The 18,554-nt window shown below is 28.0% G+C and overlaps 1 protein-coding gene across 1 annotated transcript in view; it reads left to right on the forward strand.

Annotated features, from left to right (window-relative positions):
- Positions 1-306: 306 nt before the first annotated feature.
- The window catches only part of LOC119606991, a gene marked incomplete at its 5' end in the record, with an annotated part of 43,393 nt that continues 25,145 nt past the window's right edge, over positions 307-18,554 (forward strand). The window contains 2 exons of the mRNA XM_037960674.1: positions 307-467; positions 2,294-2,495. Of these exons, the coding sequence (XP_037816602.1) occupies positions 307-467; positions 2,294-2,495 (363 nt within the window). The remainder of the gene's footprint in view (positions 468-2,293; positions 2,496-18,554) is intronic.

Genomic DNA, 18,554 nt, shown 5'->3' on the forward strand with positions numbered 1-18,554 from the left:
AACCAATTAACTACGATCATAAATTATAAAGATAATATAATATGCTTAAAATATTCATTATTAATTTTTAAAAAATTTTATTTCCATATTAAAAATAAACTCTGAAAACAAACTCCATTAAAATTTTCACAATTCCTATGCCACAGCTAACATTAATCATTTTTATAATAAAGGAAAAAAGAAAAACTAATATTTTTATTTGCATTTGCATTTATCTTAATGCTCCTACAAATTATTTACCGGTTTTCTAAAAGTAATTTTATTTCTAATTTCTCTTCTTTTTTTTACATATTTCTCTAATTGCAGTTATGTATTCTCGGCTCCTGGTAAACTATTGGATTCATTGCCTGGCACACTAATGTTAACAGATTGTTTGGAAGCATGCCAGGGTAATGAAACATGTCAGGCGGTTAATTATGAAACTGGTCTATGTGTATTATTCTCAGCCAATGCTGATCAATTGCCAGGTAAGTAATAAACAACAACAAAAACTTCATACTACTAGTTGTACCAACTATTAGTTATTTTTAGTAAAACTATAACTAAAAATAAATGTAATTCTTTTTTGGTTATTTTATATTACAATTATAACATGATTGTGAAATGATCATAACTTTAAACAACATCTTTTTATCGTTGATTTTTAATCTTCTTAGTAATGATAATGATCAGATTTCATCTAATTTTTAGTTTTTCAAAGGTTGGTTCTTTGTGTGTGTGTGTGTGTGTTTAAAAATAAAGTTTTAGTGCGTCTGCAAATTATATGTTTTGCATGATTTGGCATAAAAGAAGTCCATAAATCTTTTGGTAGTTTGCCAAGAGTGTTTTCAGAGGTTTAAAGGCATAATTGAATCTAATTGAAATTTATTCTCATACATAGTTAAGCTTTTAACAAGCTGCTGACTTTTTATGGATAATTGCTAAATTAGCTGGTATTTTTCATTTGCCAACGCCTAGTGTCAAGTGTTTTTGTTTGTTATAATTATCAGTTGGCAAGTGAATTGATGATGATGATAATGGGAATGATTTGTAGATTTTAACAAGTTGTTTTCTGTACAGGAAAGATTAAAATAGATTAACATTTTATAAAAGGCATTAAATCTATTTACTTGTAATTGAAGTATGGAAAATAATGAGACTATAGACTAGACTCTAAAATAAACTATAGACTCGACTATAGAATAAACTATAGACAAGACTATAGACTAGACTATAGACTAGACTATAGACTAGAATATAGACTAGACTATAGATAGACTATAGACTATACTATAGACTAGACTATAGACTAGACTATAGACTAGACTATAGACTAGACTATAGACTAGACTATAGACTAGACTATAGACTAGACTATAGACTAGACTATAGACTAGACTATAGACTAGACTATAGACTAGACTATAGACTAGACTATAGACTAGACTATAGACTAGACTATAGACTAGACTATAGACTAGACTATAGACTAGACTATAGACTAGACTATAGACTAGACTATAGACTAGACTATAGACTAGACTATAGACTAGACTATAGACTAGACTATAGACTAGACTATAGACTAGACTATAGACTAGACTATAGACTAGACTATAGACTAGACTATAGACTAGACTATAGACTAGACTATAGACTAGACTATAGACTAGACTATAGACTAGACTATAGACTAGACTATAGACTAGACTATAGACTAGACTATAGACTAGACTATAGACTAGACTATAGACTAGACTATAGACTAGACTATAGACTAGACTATAGACTAGACTATAGACTAGACTATAGACTAGACTATAGACTAGACTATAGACTAGACTATAGACTAGACTATAGACTAGACTATAGACTAGACTATAGACTAGACTATAGACTAGACTATAGACTAGACTATAGACTAGACTATAGACTAGACTATAGACTAGACTATAGACTAGACTATAGACTAGACTATAGACTAGACTATAGACTAGACTATAGACTAGACTATAGACTAGACTATAGACTAGACTATAGACTAGACTATAGACTAGACTATAGACTAGACTATAGACTAGACTATAGAATAGACTATAGACTAGACTATAGACTAGACTATAGACTAGACTATAGACTAGACTATAGACTAGACTATAGACTAGACAAAAAGTTTTTAAGTTTTTTTATGCTTAAGTTTTTTCTTGCAGTGTATATACTGATAGTATTTATTTCAATACTTAACAAATTTATGTAATTCTTTTAATATTTTCTTATTATTCATTTTTTTTCCCTTATTTTTCTGACTTTCCAGGTGCCTTAACCAAATCACAATTCCCGGTGTTTACAATTTATGCTCAAAAATTATGTTTGGGAGTACGACCATGTGCACGTGCTTGGTGTGTTGATCGTGTGCAAAACTATAAACTTAATGGACATGCTAAAAGTTCAGTGTCAGTGGAATCAAGACGTGATTGTTTCGACTTGTGTTTAGGAGAAACGGAATTTACATGTCGGTAAGTTAAATAACCACAATGCACAATTTAAATGAACGTGAAAAAGAAAACAACTAAATTTAAAATAAAAAGTGAAAAATATTTAGATCATTTAGCTAGGAAATCAAAATAATAGACTTAAACTAAAAAAAAGTGCAAGTTTTAAAAGAAAATTGAAAAAAAGAAAAAGTGCTAAACAGATTTAACTTTAAATTGAGATAAAATAGAAGACAAGGTTTTTTTTTAATTCTAGCAAAAAAAGTGAAGAAAAATAATAGAAAAACCTTTTGAAAGCAAGAGCCATAGAAAATTCTTAGAAAAATCGTGTTTTTGTGTTTAAAGCATGACACCTCTCTACTCAATGGCAATAATGCCATAAATTTTTGTCATCTTTATTTTAGACACAGTTTGGCAGGAAGAATCTTTATTTTTCTTTTCTCTTCTCATAAAATAAAATATTATATTGGAGACTTTAAGCTATAAACTAAAATAAAATTAACATAAACTCAAATGAAAGCAACAAAAATTGACAAGAGTGAAAATGATGTTAATGTTAAGATAAGCTAAACCAATATCGAACCATCCACAACCTCAAACACAACCACTTTTCTAGCAAGATCATTTTGATTAAGACATTTTATCAAGACCCTAAGCTATATTCTAACATTTCTATGAATTTCTAGAAAATTTATTGTAAAATATGTTAGAAAAAAAACTAAACACCCAGCAGTCAAGTATTGATGCATGTGTCTTAAGTCTTTTGTTTTATGTCAAGAGTGTCATAAGTTCCAGCTCGTTTTGTTTTCGCACAATTAAAGTAATCAGTCCGTATATTGTATTAAGGCCTCTAACAGTTTTGTGGCAGCAAATAGTAAACCACAGCAATCATAAAAATACTTGTAACCAACAACACTTCTGAAATCTTTAGAAACTAGCACCCAGAATAAACCACAGTTTTGAAAAAAAATATATATTGTTTCTATTATTAATACATGTGGCAATTTATTGCGTGGTAAAATGTGATTGTATTTTATCTAAATTCAATGAGAACGGGCACCTTTTTATTATGAAACCAGTTTATCTATATATCTAACTAACAGGCGTTGTATGCAACAACATCTAGCAATAAAGTCCTTGTTTCTTTTTTAGTTGTTATTCTTATTTATTAATAAAAAAAAAACACCGGTTAAAAGTTTTCAGGTATAATAATTTTGTTTGCTGTTGATGTCTGTCTGTCTGCCACTCAGCTCACTTGTTATTATTATTCTACTGTTACGCATATATTGCAACATGCCACTGTTAACACTGCTGCTGTTTCTGCTGCTGCCGTTGTTGTTTAGATTATAGCTTTTTGAAAGAAAATTGTAATTGATTGATTTATGTTTATACTCCTCTTCAGTTATTGGCAGTCAGTCAGTCCGACTGGGACTGAACAAGAATAATAAAAACAACAGCAACATCACTACAAATAACAATAAATACGGCGACTACTTTTGATGGGCCATAAAAACTTAAAAGTTCAATAATGTTGTTGTTGTTATTATTGTTGCTGAAGTACGGTTACCAAAAGGCCATTGCACTTGATGTATTGTTTTCTAAATGGTTTAGAAATTACTCTAATAGTAGCGGCACTTTTTTCTTTTTTTATTTAAAAATTCCTTTTGCTGATCATATTTTTGTTTGTATTTGTAATTTTATTGTTATGACAACAACAATAGGAATAGTCTTTGGTGGATGTAAATGGTAGGAACAGAATTAAATAGAAATTTTACATTTAATAAAGTTTCATTTATTCAAAATAATATTAATACATAAAACGACTTTATAATGATGACAAAGCTTTTCCTTTTAAAGCTTTTTCTTCCGAAAATATGTTTTACATTAATATTTGTACATATTAAGCCTCTTCTTAAAAAGCTTTTATATCAAGAGCTTTATTTATAAAAACCATTAATATTAAAAGCTTTTTTTTTTGATATACATATAAGATCTTTTCTCACAAGGTTTTAATAATAAAAGCTTTCTTTATAAAAACTATTTGTAATAATATAAAACGTTTTTCATAAAAGGCTTTTTGTGCGAAAACTTTCTTCAAAAATACTTCTTGTTAAAAACTTTTTTTATACAATTCTTTCTATAAGAAGCTTTTTCCCTTTAAACTCTCTTCTCAAAAAGCTTATTCTTAAAAGCTTTCTTTACAAAAACAGTATAAAAAGAGAAACTTTTTGTATAAAAGCTTTCTTCAAAAATACTTCTTGTTAAAAACTTTTTCTTTAAAATTCTTCTTTTTTCATAAAAAGCTATTTTCGAAAAATAATATGTTATATAAAAAGCTTTTTTCCAAAAAACAATATGTTATATAAAAAGCTTTTTTATAAACTTTTTATAAAAAGCTTTTCCTTAAAAGCTTTTCTTTAAAAGTTGCTTTCCAAAAAGAATTTTTATATGAAGATTGTACATAAATGTACAAACATATAAGTTCTCCTTCTAAAAAGCTTTTGCACTAATAACTTTTGCCATAAAAACCATTTATACTAAAAGCTTTTTAAAACATATCTTTTTATTACTTTTATGAAATACATGTTTCATGAAAAATTATTCCTTAAAAAGCTTTAAATCTTTTCATGTTTTTTTCAAATAAAAAGTTTATTCTAAAACGGCTTTTTCGAAAAATAATTTATACATTTATACATATATGTATGATATTGTCTCTAAAAGCTCTTAAAAAAACAGCTTAAAAGGTTTTAAAATTAAAATAATTCATACTAAGAGCTTTTTTATAAAAACTTTAGCATAGAAAGCTTTTTCCTTCGATAAAGCTGTTTTCTAAAAAGCGTTTTACTAAATTATTTCCTTAAAAAAGTATTTTTTATACTATTTTCCATGAAAAGCTTTTTTTAAGAAGCTTTTTCATAAACAGCTTTTTGCATAAAATATGTTTATAAAAAGCTTTTTCATAAAAACTTCATCTATACAAGTTTATTCGTTTAGTTGAGAACAATTTTTTAATTAGAAACGCTATATGGAACACAAAGCTTTAAACATTTAAAAAGCACAGATGTAGATTTAAATTTCTGAAAGCACCTTATTCAATTAGAAATTTTATAATTTCTATGAAAAATGCAGCTCTGATTCCCAGTGATTTGACTAATAGTTTGAAATGTCAACAAATGTATAGCATTTATAAGTATGTTGACCATTTTAATACCAAAAATAAAAGAAAAATATTAAGAAACTTCCTGATTAACAAAAATGTTTGCTATTTTAATAACTTGCCATAATATTTGAAATAACTTTGCCTTTTTTGTAAATTGCCATCTTAATCATAATACTTTCTATTCTTAATGGAATTAGAAAAAAAAGAAATAGTTTATTTCGATATCATTAAGTAATATTTAGGATAAATTACCTTTAACTAACTGTTGCTAAATACCATCATTAAAATTTTTTTTAGCCACAAAATAAAAGCTACTATTGATATATATATTTTTTTTGGCAATTTTAACAAAGAAAAAAAAAAATTTTAAGCAAAGAAACCGCTTTAGATTTTTCTTTTATTCATTTAATTTCATGGTCATCACGTTTTTCTAATGTTGCTTTAGTTTTTTTTTATGAATTCATTAGATTGTTTAAGGAAATCCCTTTTGGTTTTGTCTTTAACCATATCAGGTTAAAAAAAAAAGAGAGAAAACGTTTTCCATTTGTATTATTCGCTAATTTAATAGAAATGACCAAAAGCTGTTAAATAATTTCAATTTTCTGGCCTCACTACAGGCAGATAGAGGCTTCTTAACAAAAAAAGGAAAGAATTGTTTTCCAAAAAAATTTTTCATTTTTATTTAGTTTTTGGTTTGTGCTCTAATAAAAAGTGTTTTTTAAAGCTTTTGCAACATTAACTAACAATTGGTTCATTACATTTAAGGCACATAGAAGCATATTTGTGTTCTTCACTCCAGTTAGTTAGAAGTCTAGGGATTTTTTCTTAGTTGAAGAAAATAAACAAACAACTTCTAGTTTTTAATGGTTGCAATTCAGAGAGAATTTTAAGTAAAAAAGTCACATCATGTTACATAAATGTAATTAGAAAAGCACCATTGAAACTAATGAGTTAAATGCACCATTTACGTTGAAAGTGAAATCTCTTAAGAATCGTTAATAAGTTTGTGACAAAATTGGGTCTATAACTGAAGAAATGTTTAATTAATGTAATATCTGCATTTATATGTATATGTGTGAGTGCACAATGGGAACGTGGGCAATGTTTACTTTAATTTAGCTTTTTTCTTATTAAAATATTTCTTTTTTTCAAAAATATTTTTACATGAATAAACATATGTATAAGCTTTTGTATTAAAAGTCTTTGTCATAAAAACCACTTATTTTAAAAGCTTTAAAAATGTTTTTCATGAAAAGCTTTTTGTATAAAAACTTTCAAAATTATTTCTTGTTAAAGGCTTTTTTATAAAATTGCTTTTCATGAAAAGCTTTTTTACAAAAAGTAGTTTTGTTTAAATAAATTTCCAAAAAAAATATATAAAAATCTTTTTGCATAAAAGCTTTTTGTATTAAAAGCTTTTTTGTTTCTGGAAAAAGTTTTTAACGAAAAAAGCTTCTTATGAAAAAAGCTATTTTGTCAAAGAAAAATATACATAACTTTTGTAAAATTGGTCATAAAAAGCTTTTTATGACAAATGTATCTAACAAACTAAATTACGAGCATGTTGAAATTTCCAAAAAAATATAAAAATCTTTTTGCATAAAAGCTTTTATATTAAAAGCTTTTTTGTTGATGGAAAGCGTTTTTATCGAAAAAAGGTTCTTATGAAAAAACTTTTTTGTCAAAGAAAAATATAACTTTTGTGAAATTTGTCATAAAAAGCTTTTTACTAAATTACGAGCATGTTAAATAAAATATTGCAAGTGAAAGCTTTTAAAAGAAAATATGTTTCATACAAATACATTTTAAAGGCAAAAGCTGTTGTTGAAAAATCAAAAAAAAAAAAAAACTTTTTAATAAATTTGATTCATAAACACCATAAAAAAGCTTTCTTTATTAAATACTTTTCCTTATGAAAGCATTTTCTAGTGCAAGCTTTTTTCGTAAAGAAGCTTTTTTATAAAATTCTATTAATGAAACAAATTTTATCTTTTAATAATTATTTTAAAGAAAATTTACAATTCTTTACAAAAAACTGCTTTGAGAGCTTTTTCAAAACTAAATCTTTTTTGCTTATGAACTATAAAAAAAAAGCTTTTCTCAGTAAGCTACAAATTCCCCTATTTTTACTATGCTCGTCGCTATATTATATTGTCAATTTGCCATAAAAAGCTTTTTTTGAAAAAGCTTTTTTATGACAAATGTATCTAACGGTTAAAATCACGAGCATGTTAAATAACAAATCCAATTGAAACCTTTTAAAAGGAAATAGGTTTGATATAGACAAAAGTTGTAGATGAAAAAGTTTTTTCAATTAAAAAAAAGCTTCCTTTATCAAATGATTTTCTTCATGAACGCATTCTAAAGCGAAAGTTTTATTCATAAGGATTTTTTTTTATAAAAAGCTTTTTCTTTTAAAAATTATTTTAAAAAGATTTTTCTTATAATAAAACAAAAAAAGCATTTCTAGAACTTTTCTATATATGCGAATCACTATATTATATTGTTAAGATCATATGGATCAGAAATGGTGTAATTCTTTACCCTTTCGATACGCTTAATTTTTTCACTTTTTTCTCAATTCCAGCTAAACATTTCCACATAAGAAAAAAATAAAATTCTAATTAGATGATTTTCATTTTAGCCAATTCAATACAACATTAGCAAAAGCTTTTTTTGCATCACACATACAAACAAAATAAAATCAAGATCGAAAAAATTTCGTTTTTCTTCTTTCAAACGTTTGAAAACTTGTAACATGATTGTAAACGTTGTAACAAACATTTACCACAGCTACTGTAACTAATGTGTGGCGGCTGCACACAAAAAAAAAAAAAAAAAAACCCTATCACTTGAGATTGTTTTAGAGAAAGGGGAGTTGTTGGGGTTTATCTGAAGAAGTTTGAATTTTAATGCTTACTTAGATATCTAACAAAACCTAAGCAACAACATACATATCTCTGGCGGCCCACCACCAAACACAACACAACTGGCCTTTGTATGAACGAACGTACCAGCAACTTTTTTTATTGGCATAAAAAAGCCCTTCCAAGTGCTGGAATATGTTAAAGTTATCTTTTAAATTAAAATGTTTTGAAGCTAATGTACTCGTACAATCTATGGACTATTTGCTTGCATACTGTTTATGCAACTAGTGTTGCTGGCTGAGTGGCTGGCTGGCTGGCTGTGTTGCCATTAATTTTCTTTTAGCATAGAACGTGTGATATTATGCAAGAATGCAACAATTGTTTGCAACACACACTTGCAGAGTGTGTTCTTTGTTTTTTTTTTTTTTTGCATTTTGCTTAGGTTGTTATTAGGTTTTTCTTTGCGTTTTGTTATTGTTGCTATTGCTGTTGCTGCTCTAGTTTTTTTTCTACAATAGCTGGAGCATCTTGTACAATGAGTATGTAGTTTAGTTTTTGTTCGGGTGTTTTAACAAACACATTTTGTGGCTCATTTGCCACAGCGCCTACATTAGTTGTTGCTGTTTCTTTTTTGTTTTGTAATTTAGTTTTTTTTTTGTATTTGTTGCTGCAACTATACCTTGCACTCAGTAAATTTTATGTAATTAGTAAAAGTATGTATTAACCAGTCAGGCACATCATCATCAGCAACAGCAACTAACAGCGAGTGAGTCAATGCCAAGTGCTGTGTATTGCCTGCTGCAACACACTATGTGTAGCAAGTAGCTTTCAAAGTAAAGTGTATATTAAGGTAGATGTGTGTATGTGGGCCTGGTAAAATAGTTGATGACTGGGTTTCTTATCATCTCTCACGGCAACATTATATGGACAAAAGCAGCACTAAAAACAAAAACTAAAGTAAGAAATAAGTTTATACGCTTAAGAGCTTCCTTATTGATGTAAGTTTTTGCATTTAATATTGTTACGTTTTTGCTTGTTTTTTTTTGTGCTTTTTTTCCACGTCTTTCAGTTAAAGTGTTGTTAAATATTCTTTTTATAGTACATGTTGCTGTTGTTGTTATTTTTCTATTACAATGTTTATTAAAAAAAAAAATTTCCTTCATTATGGCTAATTAAAATTCCTTTAAATAATACATTGAGCAGTATGAAAAGAAAAACATCTTCATTTGTGAAAATATTCCTAAATTGTTGTAGTAGGAAAATGTAATTTTTAAATTCTTTACCCACGTATTAGTAAATTACTTAACAATAACTTGCATTACTTAGTAATCACTTTAAATTACTTTTAAAATAATAATTGAAGTAATATGTTTGACCCCCCCCCGGTCACAACTTAACACGCATACTTAATGGTAATGACTTAAAAAAGACATTACTTTAATATCATTTAGTTAATTAATTACCTTATTACTTTTATAACTTCCCAGCAAAAACTAGATAATGGCTTTCAATTGTAATTACTTACCTAACTACATACTTTTCAATGACTACTATATATCGTCTGGATTACATAGAAGTAGTTTAATAAGGTCTTAGTCGGCATTTCACTTGCTAACGAGATAAGCTTTGCTTAACGAGGGCAGGTACAGAAGGCTCCTAAAAATGAGTAAGTCTCAGGTTAATATGTTGGAACCTATTTTGAGTGGACACAACTATACAAAATTGGACGTGGGAATTCAAACGAATGTACATAGAGCATGTAGAGAGGATAGTGAAACTCTAGAGCACTATCTTAGTCATTGTCATGCTATAGTCGAAATTAGATCCAAATATCTTGGGAGTGATATTGTTTTGGATATAACATCTCTCACGAACACTGATTGGAAAATTCTTTTGAATTAAGTTCAGAAAACTATGTTTCAGAACATTGGACGATAATACCCAGCAAAAATAAAACGAAGTTCTTCCAAAAGAATAACATTTATCACCACTTCAGAAGTAGCAGTAATTGAAATTTTTTACCTTCTTAGGAAGTGATGTTTAAAGACTTCCGAAGAAGCGAAAATAATTCTGTTTTTTTTTTTTCAATGTTGAAATGTTATATTTGGGCTTTTGTATTAAATGTGTCTATTACCCTAATTAATATTAATACTTATTATTTAAGTCAAATTAGTCGTATTCTAGAATACTATAATTTCACTTCCGAGTAACTTCCAAAAAAGCACATTAAAATTACTTTTTAAGAATGACTTCAGAAGTAGTGAATTTGGAATCAAATAAAAAGGACATCCCTCCTATGACAAGCTTGTGTTTTTTCAGTACTTCCATAGAGTAAATTCTACTTTTTTTTTCGCTTCTTTGGAAGTTCTTTTTTTCTGTTTACCTTCATTGATCACTATATAAGATTTAGTTTGTTGTATCAACAGACATTTTCAATGAAAACCTAACCTAAACGTCCATAAAATTGGATTAAGCTTGGCTGGATCTAAATCTGGTGTTATCAGCTTTTTGGGATATCCAATCCTAGAGTTTGAAAGCAGCCTTTTGTTTAACAAATTTGAGAAGTTATAACGACGCGACTATATCGGTTCTATCGACTTTAAAATACAGTTTTAACCTCTGTATTGTTATGTATTCTAGCTTCTTCAAGATATATTCAAATTAAAAAATTTAAATAAAATTTAGATTTTAAAGACGTTAAGTCCATTTTAACAAAAATTCGTCGAAAGACAAAGCAAAATATTAATATTTATTGTAAAACTCTTATTTCTTATAAAAGTTTAGGTTTAGAATAACTCGCTTGCTTGGGACTTTATCCATTATAATATATTTAAAATTTTAATAGTACCGCTATAATCAAAAAAATTTCCATTTTAAAAGATTTACAAACTAAAGATAAACTCCACTAAAAACATATAATACCAAGATTTATATAACAAACAAAAATGAAAGATAGTCTTGTAATTGATTAAAAAAAACACATTTCCTGCAGTTAACATTTGCATTAAGAAATACACTAAAATACGATATTGATCTATTGATTTTTCCTTACTTAAGTCCACAAATTAAAATCACATTAATCATTTTCTTGGCAAAAAAGCACCTGCCTTCTAAATTTACATTTATTAGTTTTTCCCTTTTGCCTGTTAGTGCTGCTGCTATTGCTGTTAGTTGTGCTAAAATAACAAATAACCAATAGATAAAATCTTAACATTTGTTAATCAATTATCGATCTATAAATAAACTACAACCGGTCAGCTAACATAATGCTAACAACTTTAAAGTGAAATTCTAACATTAATTAAAGCCAGTTTTTCTACAATTTTTTTTATGTTTAAGTGTATGCAAACGCCCCTTCTTATACTGTTTTTGTACAAAATATTCTAAACACTACAAATTTTCAATTGATAGTAATAATCTTTCTTTGGAAAAAAATCCATAAAGAGAAAAAGTATAAAAAGTTGTTAAAACTCATTAGTAAAATATAGAAAAATCTTAAGTTTTGCCAGATTTTTTTTCTGCAAATTTTACATTTAAATTTAAACACTCATCCATCATTCATTTATTCTGTATTGATAGATTGAGGGCCGAAAAAAAAGCCAGCTCCACTACCGGTTCATTATACAGGGAGTTTAGTTGGCAAATGTAAAAGGAAATGAAAAAAAAACGAAGCAATGAATGCTAGAGATGTCTTTAGAAGTCAAGTCAAGTTAAGATTATTAGATAGTTAATTTTAGAAAAATATGTATGAGCTGTAGAACGAAGAATAATAAAAGAAATATAGTTAAGAAGAGAAGAAAACCGTAAACCATATTGACTGATTGACTGAGTAACAGACTGACTTTAATATTTATTTTCATTTCAGTTTTTCTATGTAGAATTTTCTATTTTTCCAATATATGTTTTCAATATCTATATGACCTTACTAACGGTATGAAAGAACACAAAACTAAAAAAGAAAACATTTTGAAAAGCATACAGAAAATTATGTATATATTGAAAAGCCGTTTCTTGCCTCTGATACATGCAACATAAAGTCTTAACAAGAAGATGTATGTATACATCATACTATTTTTACAACTCTAACATATGAACATTTATTTACATGCATTGGATTTTTAACATTAGTAATACTGTTTGAGAAAGTTTTAAGTCATCTTTAGAGAAAAAAACTCATAGAAACATATTGTAAGAATACTAAAAGACGAGTACAGGAAGAAAGGTAAAAAATGAAAAACATCTAACGAAAACCTAGAAATGGCAATAGTTTTCAAAACAAAATGTTAACATGCAAACCAAGCAATATTATTAGTTTTATATTCATAAGTGCAATTGAGTTAATGAGTAACAAATTTATGAAATACACTAGAAAATATGTAAGCATACAAAACAAGAAAAATTAAATCAAGAAAAAACTTATAGGATATGAATATTAAAAAAAAAGACTATGTTAATATTGAGGAATTTCCACACAACATTGTTTATACCGATTTTATTACTTAGATATACATGAGTAATGCGTAATTCTATTAGTATTAACAATCCATTAGTACTAGGATGTGACTTTGAAAAAATATATAAAAACAGAATAACGAGAAATTATTCGATAAAGAAAATATCACTAGAAAAGAGAACGAGAACATAAATGGAACAGAACTAGAACAGAACTAGAACAAAACTAGATCAGAACTAAAGAGAATAGAACGAACTAGAACAGAACTAGACAGAATTAGAACAGAACTAGAACAGAACTAGAACAGAACTAGAACAGAACTAGAACAGAACTAGAACAGAACTAGAACAGAAATAGAACAGAACTAGAACAGAACTAGAACAGAACTAGAACAGAACTAGAACAGAACTAGAACAGAACTAGAACAGAACTAGAACAGAACTAGAACAGAACTAGAACAGAACTAGAACCGAACTAGAACAGAACTAGAACAGAACTAGAACAGAACTAGAACAGAACTAGAACAGAACTAGAACAGAAACTAGAACAGAACTAGAACAGAACTAGAGAACAGAACTAGAACAGAACTAGAACAGAACTAGAACAGAACTAGAACAGAACTAGAACAGAACTAGAACAGAACTAGAACAGAACTAGAACAGAACTAGAACAGAACTAGAACAGAACTAGAACAGAACTAGAACAGAACTAGAACAGAACTAGAACAGAACTAGAACAGAACTAGAACGGAACTAGAACAGAAGTAGAACAGAACTAGAGCAGAATTACAACAGAACTAGAACAGAATTGCAAATTTATGATACACAAATGTAAATTTCTGAAATACAAATGGAAATCTTGTAGAACTGATTAAAAAAAATCCAAAAATTTTTCTTATAAAAAATTTTCAAAAAATTGGTTTTTTATAGAAAAATTATATTTTCCGGCAAATTATTTTAAGATTTTCTTTTTTTTTTTTTCTAGAAAAAATTGGAAAAATTAGTTTTTTGTATAAAATTTTCTAAAAATTCTTCTCGTAGAAAGTTTAAAAATTGCAGCCGAACTGAATCAAAAAAAATCATCTTTTAGAAAAATTTCCAAAAATTTCTATAGAAAAATTTAATTTTTTGAAAAAAAAATTCAAAATTATTGAAAATTTTCTTATCTTTAAAATTGAGGAAAAATTATTTTTTTTTTTTTGTAAAAATTTCGAAAAATTCTTTCTATAGACAATTTAAAGTTTTCAGAAGAAACTTGATTTTGGCATAACTTGTGATGCATATGTACTTTTTAATTTTTGCCACAGAAATAATTTGATTATTAACTTCAACAAATTACTTTAATTGTTTTAATTTATTAAAATATATCAAAATTATTTTTTACATCAAATAACCTGCAAATACAATTAAATTTCCATGTTAATCTTAAGTCACGTCTTTTCATTTTTACAATAAAAACCTCTAACTGCCAATTAACAGTAGTTAAGTAATAATTTTTATTTAATAAAGGAAAAAAAATGGTATTAATAACAATACAAAAAGGTTAGACCAAAAGAAAAACTCTTTTTACATAATATCCCAAAGACCAACAAACAAAAAACCACCACAGCCATACAGGAAAAACAACGGTTAATGTTATTAAAAATAACAACTAAACAATGATACATCTCCATTTTCAACATGATCATCATCGTCATTGCCTTTAACTTGGCCTTCATCTTGATCAATTTCATCATTATTATCATCAACATGATGCGAGTATAACAACATGACGTACGACAGCCAACCAATAGACAGATGGACGGACAAACTAAAAGACAAACAATCAGGCTAAAACGACAAACAATTATAGCTGAACAACTAAACAGCAAAAAAATTGAATAGCAAAATATCTTAACAATATCACCAACAAATATTACATGGGCCGACCGAGATGAGGTATAAAAAGAACAAACGTTCCAGCATTTCATCATAATTTAATAGACACGTTGATCGATGTTATTGTTGTACGTACGCAGAGAAAGAGAGAAGATAATTTAAATAAAAGAATGACAAAAAAGCGATTGGTTCGAATAGTTGATGGCTTGGCAAAAAAAAAGAAAGATTCTTTTAACAACAGACAGCAGCCAACAATTTAGCAAAGTTGGCCTAAACCCAGACACACACACACACAAAACGTCAATGCGTGCCGGCTAAACAACTGATCATGCAAATATTCATAGATATTGCAACTTGTAACAGAAGATGAAAAAAAAAAAACACACACATCTAAAAACAACAAAAAACATCAATCAATTTAACGGCATATTGTTAAAGAGAAAAATGTCTTAAAGAATTCCTTACAAAAAACTCACAAAATAAGGTGGGGGGCCTTAGGGGAGGAGGTGTCCATAACTGAATTTTTCATACAATAATTGTTCAACGCAAACAACAGCTATTTTCTAGACTTTTTTTGTTAGAAAATGTCTAATTAATGTCTTTTGGTTTCTAAAATTTGTATTTAGCTAAAAAGTTACAAGATTACAAGGGGAGACAGCGAAACAAACGATCATACATTCAACTGAAAAGCATGACTGATGTTGGCAAGTTACAGTTAATGTTCAAAATAGCAAATGTTTTTAGGTTAAATGCAAATTCAATTTCATTGTTCATATTCAAATTTTAATGCATTTTAAGTTACAATGTTGGCGCTATTCCTATTAAGCAATGACAGTTAGTTGATTATTTGTTTTGTGGCTGTTAGAGTAGCAACACGGTAGCAGCAATGTTTTGCTTAAAGCCTGCTGTAACTTTAATGTTGTTACCTTTAAGGTATTTTTTAATATGCAAAACCAAAAAAAATTAGAAATATAAGGCTTTAAATATAAAAGGAAGTACTTTGTCACTTTTAGGAATAAAGTAGAAAAACAGGCTTGTTTTTGTGGAAAATTTATTTGTGTTGGCCTAGAGCTTGCAAAAGTTAATTTTGAAAATGTTGTCAAGAATTTAATGTATGAAAAAACATTTTCTTAACTAATTCCTATCTAAAAAAGAACAGAACTAGAACAGAACTAGAACAGAACTAGAACAGAACTAGAACTAGAACAGAACTAGAACAGAACTAGAACAGAACTAGAACAGAACTAGAACAGAACTAGAACAGAACTAGAACAGAACTAGAACAGAACTAGAACAGAACTAGAACAGAACTAGAACAGAACTAGAACAGAACTAGAACAGAACTAGAACAGAACTAGAACAGAACTAGAACAGAACTAGAACAGAACTAGAACAGAACTAGAACAGAACTAGAACAGAACTAGAACAGAACTAGAACAGAACTAGAACAGAACTAGAACAGAACTAGAACAGAACTAGAACAGAACTAGAACAGAACTAGAACAGAACTAGAACAGAACTAGAACAGAACTAGAACAGAACTAGAACAGAACTAGAACAGAACTAGAACAGAACTAGAACAGAACTAGAACAGAACTAGAACAGAACTAGAACAGAACTAGAACAGAACTAGAACAGAACTAGAACAGAACTAGAACAGAACTAGAACAGAACTAGAACAGAACTAGAACAGAACTAGAACAGAACAGAACTAGAACAGAACTAGAACAGAACTAGAACAGAACTAGAACAGAACTAGAACAGAAATAGAACAGAACAGAACAGAACTAGAGATGATCTTAAAGTTAAAAATGTTGTTAAATTAAGGATCTTACTGAAATTAGTGAATGTCGCGGAAACCGATTTCTAGTTCAGCCAATTTGTACATGATTCGAAATTTTTTATTGAGTTTTTCCAAATTTCTGTAAAGTCATGAGAGCGACTATAATTTCGAATTCTATTAAAATTGAACTCATAAATATTAAAATCTTTTGGTAATTAAAACATTTTAACTTATCAAACCAATGAAATTTTTAACAATAATATCCATGATATTTTATATAATTTCTTTCAAATTAATTTTACTGCTTTATAATGAAGCTTTTAAATCTTTCACTCTCTAAATAAAAAGGAAAATGATTCCTTTTACGATACACCCAAACGAATCCTATAGCTGTTGTATAAAAGTTAAAAAAGAAATAAAAAAACTAAAAGAAATATTTAACGATGTTGTTAAGTGAAATTTTTAATGTTATTTCCGCATTTAAGTCATGCTTTCTGTTTTATATTTTACAACACTTGACACTAAAAGTTCAATGCACGTTTTTTGATATTTTATGTTCAGGTTCTTTTTTTTTTTTGGAAAAGGGAATTATATGAATAATTTTGGGTTTTTGCAGACAGAAATAAAACATGTTTTATTTTTTTTTTTTTTTTTGGCGATTGGGGTTTTTTTGTTTGTATAAGGAAAAGAATTTTGATAAAGTTTGATGTTAATAAGAAATTTATGCACATAATTAAAAAAGGGCGAAAAAAGGCCACAATGAAATTTCCAGGAAAATAAAGTTTTAAAAAGTTAAGTAATAATATAAAGATGTTTTAGTTGTTTAACTATTGATAAATGTGTGGTTATTTATTGTTTTGAAGCCCTTTAAAATATTTATATTAAAGGTTTCTTAATGCCGATATATGGTCAGATACCACCCTTGAAGTGTTTTAATAAGACCAGATTTTTTTTGTCTTGAAGTATTAAAAAATAATTAAAACATAAATAATAAAATGATAGACATAAACAGGCCCTTAACCATAACAAGACAACGTCAACTTAAATCTTAACAAGTTTCTTCCTCTCTCAACGTTTGTAGGCAAAAAGCTTTTTGCATGATAAAATACTGTATAGTGATCAGTTTTTGCTGGTACTGCTTTATTGCTCTAAGATCAATTACATTGTTTTCTATTAAGAACAAAAAATTTAAAGTGCTGGTATAAAAAGATATTTTAACATAATTGGCTGTTACCTTAGCTTAAAAGAACTAGAGAAAATTATAAAAAAAAAGTATAAAAAGGAAACCCTTTTTTTTGCTAAGTGAATGCTTTAGCAACATGCCTTCAACAGTAAGCTACATGTTGCCCATTAATACTGGCAACATTTTTAACTTTACAATTCCTGGCACACGTTTCTTGTCATGTGACTAAAGATGAGCATGAAAAACTGAACTACATGTTATATTTATAGCAAAAATCTTTATAGTAGGGAGGGTATTATGTGTTTGTTTTGGGGTTTGTAATGCCTACAGATATGGATCCACTTTTAAGTAAATCTCTTACCGAGACCATTAAATAATGTTCGTCCGTCTGGCTGGTCGATTGACTATTGTCTAGTCTATTGACTAGACTATTGTCTAGACTATTGTCTAGTCTATTGACTAGACTATTGTCTACACTATTGTCTAGTCTATTGTCTAGTCTATTGTCTAGTCTATTGTCTAGTCTATTGACTAGACTGTTGTCTAGTCTATTGACTAGACTGTTGTCTAGTCTATTGACTAGACTATTGTCTAGTCTATTGACTAGACTCTTGTCTAGTCTATTGACTAGACTATTGTCTAGTCTATTGACTAGACTATTGTCTAGTCTATTGACTAGACTATTGTCTAGTCTATTGACTAGACTATTGTCTAGTCTATTGACTAGACTATTGTCTAGTCTATTGACTAGACTATTGTC

Source organism: Lucilia sericata, unplaced genomic scaffold, assembly GCF_015586225.1.
Source record: "Lucilia sericata isolate MDLA Ls3-8-SP2 unplaced genomic scaffold, ASM1558622v1 Contig000643F_arrow, whole genome shotgun sequence".
In the NCBI taxonomy this organism is placed as follows: domain Eukaryota; kingdom Metazoa; phylum Arthropoda; class Insecta; order Diptera; family Calliphoridae; genus Lucilia; species Lucilia sericata.